This window comes from Indicator indicator, chromosome 2, assembly GCF_027791375.1.
Source record: "Indicator indicator isolate 239-I01 chromosome 2, UM_Iind_1.1, whole genome shotgun sequence".
In the NCBI taxonomy this organism is placed as follows: Eukaryota; Metazoa; Chordata; class Aves; order Piciformes; family Indicatoridae; genus Indicator; species Indicator indicator.
Window position 1 is genome coordinate 2,262,121 of NC_072011.1, and position 18,891 is coordinate 2,281,011.

The 18,891-nt window shown below is 47.2% G+C and overlaps 1 protein-coding gene across 1 annotated transcript in view; it reads right to left on the reverse strand.

Annotated features, from left to right (window-relative positions):
• IMPG1 (interphotoreceptor matrix proteoglycan 1) overlaps nt 1–18,891 on the reverse strand; it is an 81,951-nt gene that overhangs the window by 17,638 nt on the left and 45,422 nt on the right. Inside the window, exons 10-12 of the mRNA XM_054399151.1 lie at nt 16,856–17,109; nt 13,297–13,373; nt 10,879–11,338 (exon numbers count right to left, since the gene is read on the reverse strand). Coding sequence (XP_054255126.1) covers nt 10,879–11,338; nt 13,297–13,373; nt 16,856–17,109 — 791 coding nt within the window. The remainder of the gene's footprint in view (nt 1–10,878; nt 11,339–13,296; nt 13,374–16,855; nt 17,110–18,891) is intronic.

Sequence of the window (18,891 nt, forward strand, 5' to 3'; positions counted from 1 at the left end):
GTCTGCAGCTCCCTGCAAGGAGGTTGTGGAGAGGTTGGTGCTGGTCTCTTCTCCCAGGTCAGTAGTGATAGAACAAGAGGGAATGGCCTCAAGCTGTGACTGGGGAGGTTTAGACTGGACATCAGGAAAAAAGAGTGGTCAAGGGTTGGAATGTGCTGCCCAGGGAAGTGACTTAGTCCCCAAGCCTGGCTGTGTTTGAAGGTGGTTTGGCTGTGGTGCTTGGGGCTGTGGTTTAGGGGTGACCCTTGTAGAGTAGGGTTCGGGGTTGGACTTGGTGCTCCTGAGTTTCTTTTCCAACCTGAATGTTTCTCTGACTCTGTGATCTGGCTCTGGGTCCCTGAATCTGACTCTGGAATGCCATGGTGCTATTTTGGGATACCAGGGTGTTACTGGAGTGTTCCTCCTCCCACTCTTGGTTCTGTGGTTGTCCATTTGTAACAAGTGTTTCTGTGCCTTGGCTAAGGGAAGGACTAGATTGAGAATTTTAATTGACTGCTCTGTGGGGAAGTGACCTTCTGGAAACAATTTCCAGAAATAACCTGGGTGCTCTGAAGCACAACTACTCAGGTGAAGCACAGCTGCTCAGGTGAAACACAACTGCTCAGGTGAAGCAGCCTGGAAGGGTCATTAATACTTCTGCTTCTCTTTATGCAGTCTGAACATAAGGAAAAATGTAATGTTTTTTCTTTTTTTGCTGTGAGGGTGGCAAAACCCTGGAACAGGCTGCCCAGAGAGATTGTGGAGTCTCCTCAAAACCCACCTGGATATGTTCCTGTGTGACCTAGTCTAGGTGCCCCTGCTCAGGCAGGGAGGTTGGACTGGATGAGCTTTCGAAGTCCCTTCCAGCCCCTAACATTCTGTGATTTTGTACAAGCTGGATGTATTTTAAGAGGTATTGAGTAACAGATGCTAAGAGGCGTAGAGTCACAGAATTATTGAGGCTGGAAAGGCCTCTGAGATCATCAAGCCCAGCCTATGACCTAACACCACCACATCAGCTAAACCCTGCCACCAAGTGCCACAGCCAAGCTTTTCTTAAAGACCTCCAGGGAGGGTGACTCCACCACCTCCCTGGGCAGTCCATCCCAGTGTCTAATTCCCCATTCCATCAGGAATTGCTTCCTAACATCCAAGCTAGCCCTCCCCTGGCCACGCTTCAGGCCATGCCCTCTTGTGCTGTCACAAGGAGCCTGACCCCCACCTTACTGCAACTTTCTTTTAGGTAGTTGTAGAGAGTGATAAGGTCCCCTCTGAGCCTCCTCTTCTCCAGGCTGAACACCCCCAGCTCCCTCAGCCTCTCCTCATATGATGATGCTAAGAGTAACAGCAGCTAGCACTGTGTTTCAGCAAGGTGCTGAGGAGGATCAGGCAAATTCTTGCCTGAGCAGAATTTATCACTGCAGCAGTGCAGTTCCTCACTGTCAGCTCTGAAAAAGCGTTCTGGGAACAAGATGTGGACTACTCTGACAGGGGCAATCAGGGAAAGGACACTTTCCTTGTTTGTTGCTTCCTGGCTGCACAGAATATTGTAAGTTATGGACAGGCTGAGAGCTGGGTGCAGGCAAACCTCATGGAGTTCAATAAGGACAAGGTCAGGGTCCTGCATCTGGGGAGGAATAACAGCAGGCACCAGGACAGGTTAGAGGCTGCCCTGCTGGAGAGCAGCTCCATGGAGAAAGAGCTTGGAGTGCTGGTGGGCAGCAAGTTCTGCATGGGACAGCAATGTGCCCTTGTGGCCAAGAGAGCCAATGGGGTCCTGGGGTGTATCAAGAAGGGTGTCCAGAAGGGTTGGGGAAGTTCTTCTGCCTCTCTGCTCTGCCCTGCTGAGACCACAGCTGCAATCCTGTGTCCAGTTTGGGGCTCCCCAGTTGAAGAGAGACAGAGAGCTGCTGGAGAGAGTCCAAGGGAGAGGCAGGAGGATGCTTAGGGGACTTGAGCATCTCCCCTGGGAAGAGAGCCTGAGAGCCCTGGGGCTGTGTGGAGAAGAGAAGGCTGAGAGGGGATCTGATCAATGTCTCTCAATAGCTGAGGAGTGGGGGTCAAGTGGAGGGGGCCAGGCTCTTTGGGGTGGTTCACAGTAATAAGCCAAGGAACAATGGAGACAAACTTGAACAGAGAAAAGATTTCAGCTCCACATGAGGAGAAACTTCTTTGCAGTGAAGGTGACAGAGCCCTGGAACAGGCTGCCCAAGGGGGTTGTGGAGTCTCCTTCTCTGGAGCCTTTCCAACCCCACCTGGATGCATTCCTGTGCAGACTACTTTAAATGATGCTGCTTTGGCAGTGGGGTTGGACCTGATGACCTCTTGAGGTCCCTTCCAACCTCTGATACACTGTGAGACTGTGAAGTCTGTAAGGCAGCTGTAGTGGCATAAAGCCTGAGCAAGTGAGATCAGAATATGCAGATTGTTCTTGAGGATCAGGAGTGCCCTGCCCTATGGGCTGTCTGCCAGATGATAAAGCATTTCCTTACCTTTCCCATGATGAGCTTTGTGCATCTCCCTCCCTCCCACATCCCCAGTGGCTGTTCTCCTGTGAAGTGTATAAAATAAGAAGTGAGCTTAGAGCAGTGGTGATTCTGGAGAAGCCTCTGAAGTACACTGCTAACATAAAGCATCTGTGCTGGCTGGTATATAGAAAAAGAGCAAGCACTGCAGCCAGGGAGGTTCTCCTCCCCCTCTACTCTGCCCTAGTGAGACCTCAGCTGGAACATTGTTCCAGTTTTGGGCTCCCCAGTTCAGGAGGGACAGGGATCTGCTGGAGAGAGTCCAATGGAGAGCAACCAGTATGCTGAAGGGACTGGAGCACTGCCTGGGGAGGAGAGGCTGAGAGCCCTGGGGGTGCTTAGTCTGGAGAGGAGAAGGCTGAGAGGGATCTGATCAATGTCTCTCAATAGCTGAGGGCTGGGGGTCAGGAGGGAGGGCACAGGGACAGGCTCTGCTCAGTTGCACCCTGGGATAGGACAAGGGGCAGTGGATAGAAACTGCAGCACAGGAGGTTCCACCTCAGCATGAAGAGGAACTTCTTGACTGTGAGGGTCACAGAGCCCTGGAGCAGGCTGCCCACAGAGGTTGTGGAGTCTCTTTCTCTGCAGACTTTCAAGACCCATCTGGATGTGTTCCTGTGTGACCTGTGCTGGATTCTATGGTCCTGCTCTGGCAGGGGGGTTGGACTTGATGATCTTGAAGGTCCCTTCCAACCCCTAACATCCTGTGAGCCTGTGATCCTCCTTTACTATGAGATCAGACTGTGGTGATGTGGAAGCACAGCAAGGCCATGAAGTAGGTACATTGAATTCCCATTTAGTCTAGCATGGTTGTACAGCCTCCTTTTCTGTGTTGTAATGTGTCATTTGCACTGCTGACAGAGTGTAATCCAAGGGCTACAACCCTAGAGAATAGCCCAAAGAGGACAACAAAGTTGCTGTGTGGAGCCAGGGCTGTGCATGCAGGATGTCACCCCAAACACTGCACCACAGCTTGATAGCCTAAGGCATCCCTGAGAACCTGAGATGCTTTCCTCCTACCACGTCCTCCTGTGTGTCTTGTGTAATCAAGGCTGTGGATAGAGCAGAAAAACCAAGCCCAGTGATGTTCTCTGTTTACAAAGCTCTTGCTGTCACTTGTTACCCTGATAAGGAGTGAGAGTCACTTAGCAGTTAAGAGACCTCAGAACAGATTTCTTAGCATTAGTGCTGGAGGCATTAATGAAGGATGAGCTACTGATGGGATGAACCTGCAACCTCCCAGGGCAACCCTCTCTCAGCATGACAACAAAGCCTCAGGCACATGATCATGATGGTATTTGTTAGGCAGATTACATTTTAGAGAGGGGTGACTGCAGGAGAAGGAAGTACTGAAATGGTGTTGAAGGTGCAGCTAGAAAGCAGAGTAACCACACATGTACCACGCACCTAGCTGTGTCAGTGTGTGTGTTTATACCACAGAAGCACAGAATTAACCAGGCTGGAAAAGACCTTCCAAATCATCCAGTCCAACCTATCACCCAACACCATCTAATCAACTCCCCCATGGCACTGAGTGCCTCATCCAGGCTTTTTTAAAACACTTCCAGGGATGGTGACTCCACCACCTCCCTGGGCAGCACATTCCAATGCCCAATCTCTCTTTCTGGGAAGAATTTCTCCCTACCATCCAGCCTAAACCTCCCCTGGCACAGCTTGGGACTGTGTGCTCTCCTTCTGTCACTGGTTGCCTGGGAGAAGAGACCAACCCCCACCTGGCTACAACCTCCCTTCAAGTGGTTTTATATATATATACACACACAGGCTATAGATAGGCTGCGGAGGGCTTCTGGCATCCTCTTACTACAAACAAAGTAACTTAAAAGGCCTTGAGGGCATCCCAAGATGATCTCTGTGCATGCATCACCTGTCTCCATCAGCTGCCAGTTTGTATTTATCAGTCCCTGTCTCTGGTAGCAACTGACCACAGAGGTGGTGATGGTCCTGCGCAAAGCAAAAAGCAATTTGCTTATCAAAAGGGCTGCTGAGTGCTTCCTGAAGCACAGCATCCAGTCCTGAAGCCAGGGGTTGCTGACCCTTTCTGTTGGTTGCACTTTGATGAGTGCCACATGGCTGCTGCAAGACATGCCTGCCACCCAGGTGACAGGTAGGAATCAGCAGCAAAATTGTTTGCAACTGCTTTTGCCAAGGTTTTCCCCTGTCTGCATGAGACCTTGACAAAAAGCAGTCCTAAGGAGTTAAAAAGAGTGGATGAAACTAAGGAGGCCTAGACATTTGGAATAAACAAACAAAAAACCCAAACCCACAACCGAACCAAACCAAAAAAAGGAGAAAAATCCAAACAAATAAATAAACCAAAAGCAAAACTAAACCCAAACCAGACAAAGGAGAAAAATCCAAACAAATAAATAAACCAAAAGCAAAACAACCCCAAAGCAAAAGAAAACCCAAACCAAAAAAGGAGAAAAATCCAAACAAATAAATATAAACCAAAAGCAAATAAAAACCCAAACCAAACCAAAAAAGGAGAAAAATCCAAACAAATAAATAAACCAAAACCAAAACTGAACCAAAACCAAAACAAAGCCAAAACCAAACCAAAAAAGGAGAAAAATCCAAACAAATAAATAAACCAAAATAAAACTGAACTAAAAGGAAAACAAAACCCAAAGCAAACAAAAAAAAAAAAAAGGGAGAAAAATCCAAACAAATAAATAAACCAAAACTGAACCAAAACCAAAACAAACCCCAAACCAAACCAACCAAACAAAAAACCCCAGCACCATCACTTAGGTTAGTCCACACAGGAATGCATCCAGGTGGGGTTGGAAAGGCTCCAGAGAATGAGACTCCACAACTCCCCTGGGCAGCCTGCTCCAGGGCTCCCTCACCCTCACTGTAAAGAAGTTTCTCCTCATGTGGAGTTGAAACCTTCTCTGTTCCACTTTGTCTCCATTGTTCCTTGGCTTATTGCTGTGCACCACCCAGCAGAGCTTGGCCCCCTCCACTTGACCCCCAGCCCTCAGCTCTTGAGAGACATTGATCAGATCCCCTCTCAGCCTTCTCTTCTCCACACTAAACAGCCCCAGGGCTCTCAGGCTCTCTTCCCAGGGGAGATGCTCAAGTCCCTAAGCATCCTCCTGCCTCTCCCTTGCACTCTCTCCAGCAGGTCTCTGTCTCTCTTCAAGGGGGGAGCCCCAAACTGGACACAGGATTGCAGCTGTGGTCTCAGCAGGGCAGAGCACAGCAGAGGGGGAGCAGAACCTCCCCAGCCCTGCTGGCCACACTTTGCTTGCTGCACCCCAGGATCCCATTGGCTCTCTTGGTCACCAGGGCACATTGCTGTCCCATGCAGAACTTGCTGCCCACCAGCACTCCAAGCTCTTTCTCCATGGAGCTGCTCTCCAGCAGGGCAGCCTCTAACCTGTCCTGGTGCCTGCTGTTATTCCTCCCCAGATGTAGGACCCTGCACCTGTCCTCATTAGACTTCATGAGTTGCATAATCACCCAAGTTGCCTTGTGGATGAGATTTTTGCAGAAGGAGAGTAGAAAAAATAAAGAAAAGCAGACCACAGGCAGTTAATTGATGGAAGCTCTGAAAGCACAAACCTTGAAGATCTGGACATTCTTAGCTCAGCACATTTCAGTTCAGTGTCCAGTTTAGCCTACAACTCTCTCCTTACGGGGAGGGAATGTGCAGAGAGCACCAAATAAGGTGCTGGACTGAAATATACCCACAGAGCAACCCACCCTGCAGATTAAACAATGGGATGGAGTTAAAAACTGCTGTCAGCAATAAAAAAAACCCCAGGTTTATCTCTCAGCCACCACTGATGATCTTCACTCAGCCCTCCAGGTGGTATTTTTTTAGTTTTTTTTATGATATTACATGGCCAAGGCAGGGCAATCTCATACTGAGGAGAGGTTTACACCTAAAATTAAACTGCTGCTGGCAAAGCTGGGGAAGCACTACATTAAGAGGCAATTTCCTGGGCACACTGCTGCACTAAATCATTGTAACAAGTGTGCTGCACACAGGCATTGACTCCCAGCTGAGGGGCTGAAATGCATTGAGTTGACCTATCAGAGAAAAAAGAATCAATTGCCATTTCAACAACTTCAGTTTAAGTGTCTAATTAGTTTGTCTTCTCTCTCTCTCTCTCTCCTCCTCCTTCTCCTCTCTCCCCCTCCTTCTCCTCTCTCCCCCTCCTTCTCCTCTCTCCCCCTCCTTCTCCTCTCTCCCCCTCCTTCTCCTCTCTCCCCCTCCTTCTCCTCTCTCCCCCTCCTTCTCCTCTCTCCCCCTCCTTCTCCTCTCTCCCCCTCCTTCTCCTCTCTCCCCCTCCTTCTCCTCTCTCCCCCTCCTTCTCCTCTCTCCCCCTCCTTCTCCTCTCTCCCCCTCCTTCTCCTCTCTCCCCCTCCTTCTCCTCTCCCTCCCTCTCTCCCCTCCCTCTCTCCCCTTCCCTCTCTCCCCTTCCCTCTCTCCCCTTCCCTCTCTCCCCTTCCCTCTCTCCCCCTCTCTCCTATCTATCTGTCTCTATCATCTTCATGTCTATCTAAATCTAATATGAGGAAAACTCTCCTAATTGTCCATGAATAAGGAATTCTTTGTTGGGAAAGGTCAAACAGCCATGGACATTTTGTCTGGTGGGTTTGCCTTGCTGAGCAGCCCCAGAAGGTTGCAGAGTAAGAGGGTTTGGCATTGCAGTTCATTCATGAGCTCAGTAAGCACTGCCCTTTCCTGGTGGAGATGGACAAGTTTTCCAAGTCCACTGGCAGATATTGTTCTGAACATGAAGATTCTCTCAGTGTAGAGCTGTACAAATGATGGCTGGAGAATATAGCTAATGAAGGGAAAAACCCATGCAAGTAAAAGACTGGTCCTTAATGCAGGGTAGGAAGCTCCTTTTGGGCAGCTCTGTGAAACAAACCCCAGATGGACTGATAGAGCAAGTAGCTGGTTTCAGCTTCAGAGACTCTGAAATGGCACAAAATCCCTGGGTGCAGGTCTGTTGTATGCAAGCAAATTGATCAAGTGCCACCCTGCTGTCTGAGGGCTTTCATTTTGAAGTAGGGCACAAGTAAGATGAGGATTAAGAGAATTAAGGGAAAGAGGATCATTAACCTAGCCTGGCACAACGAATGATGTGCAGCACATAATTACTGATTAAGTTTGCCTTTTTAACTGCAAGGCCAGGCCAGAAGAGCCAGAATTATCTGTGGCTGTCATTCTCTATGCCTCTCTGTAGGAGCTCTCTAGATGTCAAAGTCTCTACTCCACTCTGCTGAGACCCCACCTGGAGTACTGTGTCCAGTTCTGGAGCCTCTATTGCAAGAAGGATCTGGAGGAGCTGGAAGGTGTCCAGAGAAGGGCCATGAGGATGAGCAGAGGGCTGGAGCTGCTCTGCCATGGAGACAGACTGAGAGAGTTGGGGTTGTGCAGTCTGGAGAAGTGAAGACTCCAAGGAGACCTTCTTGTGGCCTTCCAGTATCTGAAGGAGGCTACAAGAAAGCTGTGGAGAGACTTTTGAGGGTGTGAGGGAGTGATAGGACTGGGGGGAATGGAGCAAGACTAGAAGTGGAGAGATTCAGATTGGAATTTAGGAAGAGATTTTTCCCCAAGAGAGTGGTGACCCACTGGGACAGCTATGCAGATACTGCCTGTTTGCTTGCAGGCTGGGGAGCAGGGACAAAGGTGGTTCTGGGCACCTTCTTGCTGGTGTTGGGCACCTTCTTGTTGGCATTGGGCACCTTCTTGCTGGTGTTGGGTGTGCTGGGTCAGGAAAAACATCTTGAAAGAGGGATGGGGGGTTCATAAGTTCACTCCAAGAGGCTTGTGGAGTGCAGAGTGAAACATGGAAGACCAAGGACTGAGCGAGGATGGAGAGACAGAGTAGAGCCTCCTGTGGGAGCAGAGGACTTTCCTGCAGCAGAGAGCATTGAGAATGATCACAGAATCACAGAATGTTAGGGGCTGGAAGGGACCTCGAAAGCTCATCCAGTCCAACCCCCCTGCCAGAGCAGCATCACCTACAGCAGCTCACACAGGAACACAGCCAGCTGGGGTTGGAATATCTCCAGAGAGGGAGACTCCACAACCCCCCTGGGCAGCCTCTGCCAGGCTTCTGTCACCCTCACAAGGAAAGAATTCTTCCTCCTGTTTCCATGGAACTTCCTATGGCTCAGCTTCCACGGAACTTCCTATGGCTCAGCTTCCACCACTGCCCCTTGTGCTGGCATTGGGCATCACCCAGCAGAGCCTGGCTCCAGCCTCTGGGCACTCCCCCTGCACGTCTTTAGCACCAGCAAGGAGCTCACCTCTCAGGCTCCTCCTCTCCAAGCTCCAGAGCCCTCAGCTCCCTCAGCTTCTCCTCCTAAGAGGAGGAGAAGATCTTCCACTGCCTTCAGCATTTTTGTGGCTCTGTGCTGGACTCTCTCAAGCAGTTCCCTGAGGTCCTTCTTGAACTGAGGGGCCCAGAACTGGACACAATATTCCGGATGTGGCCTCAGCAGGGCAGAGCAGAGGGGAGGAGAACCTCTCTAGACCTCTCTCCCCCACTGACCACAGCCCTTCTAACGCCCCCCCCCCTCCCCGGATGCCCTTGGCCTTCTTGGCCACCAGAGCACATTGCTGGCTCATGGTCATCCTTCTGTCCACTAGGACCCCCCAGTGGATGATGTTGCTGGGGATCAAGAAACACTGAGTATGATTGTGCCCTGATTTTGCTGTTTTGTTTGTTTTTCTCTGCAGAATGTTTAATATTGCTTAGAGACTGCCCAGGGGCTTTGGAGAATCCTGACGATTCCTGTGAATCCTCTGCTTTTCTGTGGGAAATGAGCCAAAGGATAGTTGAGTATTCAACCAAGAACTAATCCCTCCCACATCTGCACACCTAGCACAGGCTTCTTGCAAGTGTAAGTAAAACCAAAGCCTGCTAGCTGAATGCTGGGGTGGTGAGGTCAGCTTGGGGAGAGGACGGAGGAGACACCAGCTGGGACAGAGGGAGGGCAATGCCAAGACCCATGGCTCTTGCTGGGGTGCCAATGGAAGCTGCTGCCCCACACAAGCCAAGCCACAGGTGGAGGTGGTGGAGGCTTTATGGACATTTTGCTGTTTTAGTGGAAAGCCCTAATTTGGCTGTGCCCTCCTAGCTTGGTCTGAACTTTTCTTCACCTGCAATGTCTGAGAACTGTGAGAAACATATCTGTGAGGTGTTTGGTTTTTGTTTTTTTTTTAATAAAGGTTAATTATATTATCTATCTATCTATCTAAAAATAAGTAAATATAAATGAATTATAATTTTCTTCACCCAGACATACACGTGGATACACTTAGCTGATTTATTTGGTGGTTTTTCTCTTGTGTCTGAGTCACTCTAAAAAAACATAGATAGACAAAATATTTGTTATGTGATACTATGTCAAAGCATTTGTTGTTGGGCTGTTTGGTTTGGTTTGGTTTATTTTGTTGTTGTTGTTGTGGGTCTTTTTGTTTTGGTTTTGTTTTGGGTTTTTTTGCCTTTTTTTTTTTTTTGCTTTGTTTTTGTTTTGTTTTGGTTTATTTTTGCTTAGCCTACTATGAAGTCAGGTACATTAGGATTTTGTTGAGGTGGGCATCAGAAATCACAGAATCATAGAATTGTTAGGGTTGGAAGGGACCTCAAGGATCATCCAGTTCTAACCCCCCTGCCATGGGCAGGGACACCTCACACTACAGCAGTTTGCTCACAGCCACATCCAGCCTGGCTGCAAAAACCTCCAGGGATGAGAATTTCTTCCTAACATCCAATCTGAATCTCCCCACTTCTATTCTTGTTCCATTCCCCCCAGTCCTATCACTCCCTGACACCCTCAAAAGTCCCTCCCCAGCTTTCTTGTAGCCCCCTTCAGATACTGGAAGGCCACAAGAAGGTCTCCTTGGAGCATTCTCCTCTCCAGACTGCACAACCCCAACTCTCTCAGCCTGTCTTCATAGGAGAGGATCTCCAGCCCTCTGATCATCCTTGTGGCTCTTCTCTGGATACCTTCCAGCATCTCCAGATCCTTCTTGTAATAGAGGCTCCAGAACTGGACACAGTACTCCACATAGGGTGGAGCAGAGGAGGAGAATCCCCTCCCTGGCCCTGCTGGCCACACTTCTCTTGCTGCAGCCCAGGCTCTGCTTGGCTCTCTGGGCTCACTGCTGGCTCCTGTTGAGCTTCTCATCCCCCAGCACCCCCAAGTCCTTTTCTTCAGGGCTGCTCTCCAGCCAGTCCCTGCCCAGCATTTTTCACCTTTGCTGGTCCAGACAAACGTCTCTCACATCTGAAAGGGACACTTACTGCATTTATCCATTTCTCTATGTGTAATAACAACTGGATCTCCTGTCTGCAAGATGGAAATATCTTGTGTGTCTTACCTTGTTCAGACAGGCCATCTTGGTCAGCTTCCTCAGCTTCACTGATCTCATCTTCAGGTGGCAGGAGATTGGGTGGGGTCCAGGTACCTGCCTGCTCCACTGGAGATTCGTAGCCATCAGTGATCAATTCATTGCTAGCAAAGTCATCTGCTGAAGGAGGCAAGTAGGAACCCTCTGGTTTTGGAGGACTGCTAGTACTACCCAGCACATTGAAAGGCACTGTGAAACCTTGGTATTCAGTAATTTTGTCTTCTGTGTAGGAAGGAGATTTGCTCAGATATGGTCTTCTGGAGGGTTTGGTAGGGAACACAGGTTCGGATGAAACAAAGTTATTGAAGTCTTCGGGGGCACTGATGTCTGCACTCAGCACTGTTGTAGATTCACTGAGCAAGATGCCTCCTGTGTGGTCCACTGGTGCTGGACTGGGGTAGCCTAGTGGGAGTTCCACACTCATGGAGTCCTAAAAAAGAGTTTGTCAAAAGCAGCTTTTCATTATTACGGTTACCTTTCCGTGCCAAAAAGGCCAACACGCTCTAGGCACAGGAGCTTGCAAACAGCTAACCCAGCCTGGAGTCCTGGGAATAAATCTGATGAGGAGTGGCTGAGGGGGCTGGGGATGGTTAGTTTGGAAAAGAGAAGGCTGAGGGGAGACCTCATTGCTGTCTACAACTACCCGAAAGGAGGTTGTAGAGAGGCTGGTGCTGGGCTCTTGTCACAGGTAATTAGTGATAGAACAAGAGGGAATGGCCTCAAGCTGCCACTGGGTAAGTTTAGGCTGGACGTTAGGCAGCAGAGTGGTCAGGGATTGGAATGTGCTGCCCAGGGAGGTGGTGGAGTCCCCAAGCCTGGATGTGTTTGAAGGTGGTTTGGATGTGATGCTTGGGGCTGTGGTTTAGGGCTGACCCTTGTAGAGTAGTGTTCTGGGTTGGACTTGGTGATCCTGAGGGGTTTTTCCAACCAGAATGTTTCTGTGATTTCTGCCTAAAACGTTTGGCATGTGCCTGTGATCCTAATCACATTGCCTGTCATCATTTTAAAAAGTCAGAGAGAGGAAGCTTTGGCTGTTCCTGTCAGTTGCCCTCCTTCTGTCATTGAGATATACTATTGAACTGCTGAGACCTGCTTTGCTCTGTAATTACTCCTGGAAAAGCAGCAATATTCCCCTGTAAATTCCCTACAGAGTATATCTGCTTGAATATAACAACAGGACATTCATTCTTACAGCATTTATGGAAGACAGATATGTATGTGCCCTTACACTGGAGGAGAGTAGATTTAGGCTGGATATTAGGAAGAAATTCTTTACAGTGAGGGTGGTGAGACACTGCAACAGGCTGCCCAGGGAGGTTGTGGATGTCTTCTCCCTGGACGTGTTCAAGACCAGGTTGGATGGAGCCTTGAACAACCTGGGCTGGTGGGAGGTGTCCCTGCCCATGGCAGGGGGGCTGGAACTGGATGATCCTTGAGGTCCTCTCCAGCCCTGACAATTCTATGATTCTAAGGGACTTTACGGATCATCCAGTTCCAAGTTCTCCTTGCCATGGGCAAGGACACTTCCCACCAGTCCAGGTTGTTCAAGGCTCCATCTAATCTGGATGGGCAGGGACACCTCACACTGTATCAGGTTGCTCACAGCCACATCCAGCCTGGCTGCAAAAACCTCCAGGGATGAGGCTTCCACCACCTTCCTGGGCAACCTGTGCCAGTGTCTCACCACTCTCATGGGGAACAACTTCTTCCTGACATCCAATCTGAATCTACCTATTTCTAGTTTTGCTCCATTCCCCCCAGTCCTATCACTCCCTCACACCCTCAAAAGTCCCTCCCCAGCTTTCTTGGAGCCCCCTTCAGATACTGGAAGGCCACAAGAAGGTCTCCTCAGAGCCTTTTCTTCTCCAGACTGCACAACCCCAACTCTCTCAGTCTGTCTCCAGAGCAGAGCAGCTCCAGCCCTCTGCTCATCCTCATGGCCCTTCTCTGGACACCTTCCAGCACCTCCAGATCTTTCTTGTAATAAGAGGCTCCAGCACTGGACACAGAGCTCCAGGTGTGGTCTCAGCAGAGTGGAGCAGAGGGGGAGAATCCCCTCCCTGGCCCTGCTGGCCACACTTCTCTTGCTGCAGCCCAGGCTCTGCTTGGCTCTCTGGGCTGCAAGTGCTCACTGCTGGCTCCTGTTGAGCTTCTCATCCACCAGCACCCCCAAGGCCTTTTCTTCAGGGCTGCTCTCCAGCCAGTCCCTGCCCAGCTTATATCAGTACCTGGGATTGTCCTGACCCAAATGCAGGACCTTCCAACCCAACCCATTCTACAGTTCTGTGCTTTTAGCACAAGAGCCTTTTCTCTATGTTTCTGTACCTCTTCAGTCTATTTTGTTTAATTTCTCATCAATAAACTTAAGAACTTACAGTATGAACTTACCAAATCAGGGCCTGCCAGAGGAATAGTGACTACAGCTTGGATATCATTATCAAAATCACTAGATGGTATAATAGATTCTGAAAAAAAGGGAAAATAAATAAATAAATCAGAGAGAGGAGAAAGAGAACACAGCAGTTCAGCAGTGACACACTGGAAACTGGTCAGAACACAGAGTGAAAAAAAAAAACCCAAACAACAGAATTAAAACTATTCTCCATCAAATAAAAATCCATGTTCAGAAGAAAGAGGCATGAATTTCCATTTAAAGTGGCAATTAGGAAGGAAATAGGAATTTTCTGTGCAGTAGTCTTTGTGCCCTTTATTTAGTGCAAATGGGATGGGTCTGCAGAGAGCTGAACCGTGGATGAGTGCTTAAAATCAACTGAAGTATGAACCACTGAGTTAAATCCATATGGGTTATGATGACTCATTATGGTCTGGTGTTTATCAAGCCCCCTAAATTCTTTTCAATTTTACCCTGCTGCTCCCAGTGTTTTGGCTTGGGTGCCCAGTTGCTCTCTTCACCCCCTCAGAGGAGCTCAGCATGCAAGCTAGTTTCTAAAACTGGTAATTAAAAAGAGCTAGTGGGGAAAAAGAAAAGTTGATTAAAATAATTTTTATTAAATTCTCCTCCACCCACAGAACTTTTATTTTTCCCTTGGGATCTTTGAAATCTGCATTAAAAAGATGACATTTTATTCTTAGAGAAAGTATTTCATAAAAATTAAAGTAAAAATATCAATATCAATATATCATATGAATATGAATAGGAATAGAAATAGGAGTAAGAATAGGAATAGCAGTAGAAATAGGAATAGGAGTACAAACAAGAATATGAATAGGAATAGGAATAAGAGTAGAAATAGGAATAGGAGTAGAAATAGTTATAGGAATAGAAATAGGAGTAGGAATAGAAGTAGGAATAGGAATAGGAGTAGAAATAGTTATAGGAATAGAAATAGGAGTAGGAATAGGAGTAGAAATAGTTATAGGAATAGAAGTAGGAATAGGAATAGAAGTAGGAATAGGAATAGGAGTAGAAATAGGAATAGGAGTAGAAATAGGAATAGGAATAGGAATAGGATAGGAATAGAAATAGGAATAAAAATAGGAATAGGAACAGGAATAGGAATAGGAATAGAAATAGGAGTAGGAATAGGAATAGAAATAGGAGTAGGAATAGGAGTAGAAATAGGAATAGGAGTAGGAATAGGAGTAGGAACAGGAATAGAAATAGAAGTAGAAATAGGAATAGGAGTAGGAATAGGAATAGAAATAGGAGTAGGAATAGGAGTAGGAATAGGAATAGCAATAGGAATAGAAATGGGAGTAAGAATAGGAATAGGAATAGAAATAGGAATAGGAGTAGAAATAGGAATGGGAATAAAAATAGGAAGAGAAACAGAAATAGGAATAGAAATAGAAACAGAAATATATATCACAAGCTCACAGGATGTTAGGGGTTGGAAGGGACCTCCGAAGTCCAACCCCCTGCCAGAGCAGGACCATAGGATCCAGCACAGGTCACACAGGAACACATCAGATGGGTCTGGAAAGTCCCCAGAGAAGGAGACTCCACAACCTCTCTGGGCAGCTCTGTGACCCTCCCAGTGAAGAAGTTCCTCCTCCTTTTGAAGTGGAACCTCCTGTGCTGTAATTTCCATCCCTTGCCCCTTGTCCTATCCCAGGGTGCAACAGAGCAGAGCCTGTCCCTTCCTTCTTGACCCCCAGCCCTCAGATATTTATCAACATTGATTAAATCCCCCTCTCAGTCTTCTCTTCTCCAGAGTAAAAAGCCCCAGGTCAAGAAAACACTGCTCTTTGTAAATGAAGCAGTTCAGGTACATTTTGATGTGTGTTTTAATATTTGTTTGTTTGTTTGTTTTTGGTAAACATATCTATGAAAAACACTTAAATTATTTTCCCTATTTTCAACCCACCTCCCCCAAACCCAGGGTTGTGCTAGCTTTGGAAAAAAAATTGATTAATGAACAGAGAAAGGGGATCTTTATTATCTGGATTACTGCACAGGATGCAGCCCTTCAACCTTCTGCTGGAGGTCTTCACACCTCACTATTAATACAGACTGGGGGATGAGGGGAGAGAAAGCAGCCCTGAGGAGAAGGACTTGGGGATGCTGATGGATGAGAAGCTGGCCAGGAGCAGGCAGTGTGAGCTTGCAGCACAGAAGGCAAATCACAGCCTGGGCTGCATCCAAAACAGCAGAGCCAGAGAGGTGATTCTGACACTGCTTTGCCCTGCTGAGACCTCCCCTGCAGTGCTGTGTGCAGCTCTGGAGCCCTCAGCACAGGAAGGACATGGAGCTGATGGAGAGGGGCCAGAGGAGGCCAGGAAAATGCTCAGGGGCTTGGAGCAGCTCTGCTAGGAGGACAGGCTGAGGGAGCTGGGGGTGTTCAGCCTGGAGAAGAGGAGGCTCCAGGGAGACCTAAGAGCAGCCTTCAAAGTAGAGAAGGGCATATTGGATGTGAGGAACAAGTTCTTTACCATGAGGTGGTGGAACACTGGCACAGGTTGCCCAGAGAGGTGGCTGAGGCTCTATCCCTGGAGATATTCAAGGTGAGGCTGGAGAGGGCTCTGGGCAACCTGATCTAGTTGGGGATGTCCCTGCTGACTGCAGAGGGGTTGGACTGGATGAGCTTTGGAGGTTCCTTCAAACCCAGACCATTCTATGATCGACCCTCCTGCTGTGTTTCAAAGAGCAAAATGCATCCTTTCTGTGTGTCCCACACCATAGACCTTAGCTTGGAACCGAATGTTTTAAAAGGTGCTGATCCCTCTGACTTCACTAGGAGGGTGGGTGGCTTGCTTACACTTGAGAGTTAGCTTCAGAGAGCTAGATTTATGTTAGAGGAAGACTGTCCATGTCCATGAGTGCATACTCATAGTCCTTTCTCTTTTTCAGCTCTTATTTTTCTTGGTGTGCAAAGTATCCACCTGCTCTGTACAAGCAGGAAAACCAGACTGGAAGTTAAGCTGTATAATTATAAAGGCACATTTTGCTATATTAACTGCTAATTTTAACTCAGATATGTGAGGAGCATCTGAGGGAGCTGGGGTTGTTTGGTTTCAAGAGGTTGAGGGAAGACCTCATTGCTCTCAGCAGCTCCCTGAAAGGAGGCTGAAGTCAGGTGGGGGTTGGTCTTTTCTCCCTGGTGATAGAAGAAGAGGAAGTTGCCTGAAATTGTGGCAGGGTAAGGTTAAGTTGGAGATTAGGAAGAATTTCTTTCCAGCAAGGGTGAGACATTGGAACAGGCTGCCCAGGGAGGTGGTGGAGTTGCTGTCCGTGGAGGTGTGGACATGGCACTCTGGGACGTGTTTGAATGGCATTGGTGGTGTTGGGTAGACAGTTGGACTCAATGATCTTGGAGGTCTTTTCCAACCCTGACAACTCTATGATTCTATGTGCATCCTTTGGATGCTGTGCAGCACAGAGGAGAAAGGGATACAACAAATGGATACAACCTGTCAGAGAAGCAAAGATCTCATTAAAACTCCATCAGTTTGAGAGGACAAAGTTTGCCTTGTGCCTGGCACTGACCGTCAGTAAACTGAAGTGTTCCAAGATCCATGGGCAGGGACTGGTCTTCATGGAGTGCTATGGCAACCAGCTGCTGAAGGTCTGTTACTGTGAGTTTGGTTGCTGAGCTCTCCCTCTCCTCCTTTGGAGACAGTGGAATTTTTTCATTCTCCACCTTGTTGGATCCGATGGTTGAGAGGTCATCTGCTGGGCTTCTGCTTTCTGAGGCATCCCTCTCAAAGTTGACCACGTATCGTGCCACAGTGCTGCTGGAGCTGCCAGAGGAAGGGGCACAAACGCCCAGTTTAGCAACACCAGTTACTGCCTGAGGACTGGCTTTAAAACCAAACAATGACATCACAGCATCACAGGATGTTAGGTGTGGGAAGGGACCTTAGGAGATCCTCCTGTCCGATTCCCCTGCCAGAGCAGGACCAGAGAATCCAGCACAGGTCACACAGGAACACATCCAGATGGGGCTTGAAAGTCTCCAGAGAAGGAGACTCCACAACCTCTCTGGGCAGCCTGTTCCAGTGCTCTGTCACCCTCCCAGTGAAGAAGTTCCTCTTCATGTTGAGGTGGAACCTCCTGTGCTGTAGTTTCTGTCCATTGCCCCTTGTCCTATCCCAGGGTGCAGCTGAGCAGAGCCTGTCCCTGTCCCCTCCTTTTTGACCCCCAGCCCTCAGCTATTGATGGACATTGATCAGAGCCCCTCTCAGGCTTTTCTGCAGAGCAAAAAGCTCCAGGGCTCTCAGCCTCTCCTGGTAGCCACGCTACTTTCTAGTGAGACTGCCCTCTTTAAGCTTCTCTTTGCTGCATCCAAATATTTTTTTTCCTCTCCTACACATAATCTTTAATAAAATTCCAACATTGAAGAAAATCATAAACCTCTTGTAACACAAACCAGTTGAATCTGACTACTCAGAGATCTGTAGTACTGGTAATATAGATTGAAGTCATTGATTATTGATTCAAAGAGTCACAAATTCATGCTGGGGTCACTGGGCGACACATCACCCACAAATTATACAGGAAGCCATGAAAAGGGATTCAACAGTTTATAAAACAAAAATCCCATCACATCTGGGGCAATTTTTTACTTTTTTTTTGGGGTGTTAAACAGCAGGAAAGGTAGCAAATGTGACAAGGAAATCACTTTTCACAGTGGCTTTTTCCAAGCCCAAATGGGTGTGGGCAGCTTCCCCCTGGATGTGCTTGATTGATTGAGACAGAAGTCTCAAACTTCCACCGTGATCAATGCCTCACTCCTGATAAATGCTAAATTAACCTGAGGAGACTGAGAGCTAAATGAGTGCACTGCAAAATAATTGTTCTCTGTTATGGTTCTTTTTATACCATCAACTGGACAGAGAATGAGAGAGAGAGAGAGAGGAATTTCACATTGACTCTTATGGGCCAAGGCATTTACACCTATATGGCATGGCAAGGGTTCAAGGAAGACAATTCCACCTTTAAAAGTGTGAGTCTGGAACTGGTGAGCCAAAGGATCAAGTGATCAATTATTATTATTAAATTAGCAAGTGATCAATTATTATTAAATTAGCAGATGATCAATTATCATTATTAAATTAGCAAATGATCAAGTATTATTTAATTAGTGGATGATAAATTATTATTATATTAGCAAATAATCAATTATCATTATTAAATTAGCAAGTGATCAAGGATTATTAAATTAGTGGATGATCAATTATCATTATTAAATTAGCAAATGATCAAGTATTATTAAATTAGTGGATGATAAATTATTATTATATTAGCAAATGATCAATTATCATTATTAAATTAGCAAATGAAGAAGTATGATTAAATTAGCCGATGATCAATTATCATTATTAAATTAGCAAATGGTTAAGTATTAAACTATCAAACTATCAGTCATTAAATTGCCAAATGATCATTTATTATTAAATTGCCAAATCAACAAATTGTCAGTTATTATCATTAAATGATCAAATTACCAACTATTATGACATTAGGAAGTGATCAATTATTATTATTAAATTATCAAATGACAAATTGCTATTAAACTATCA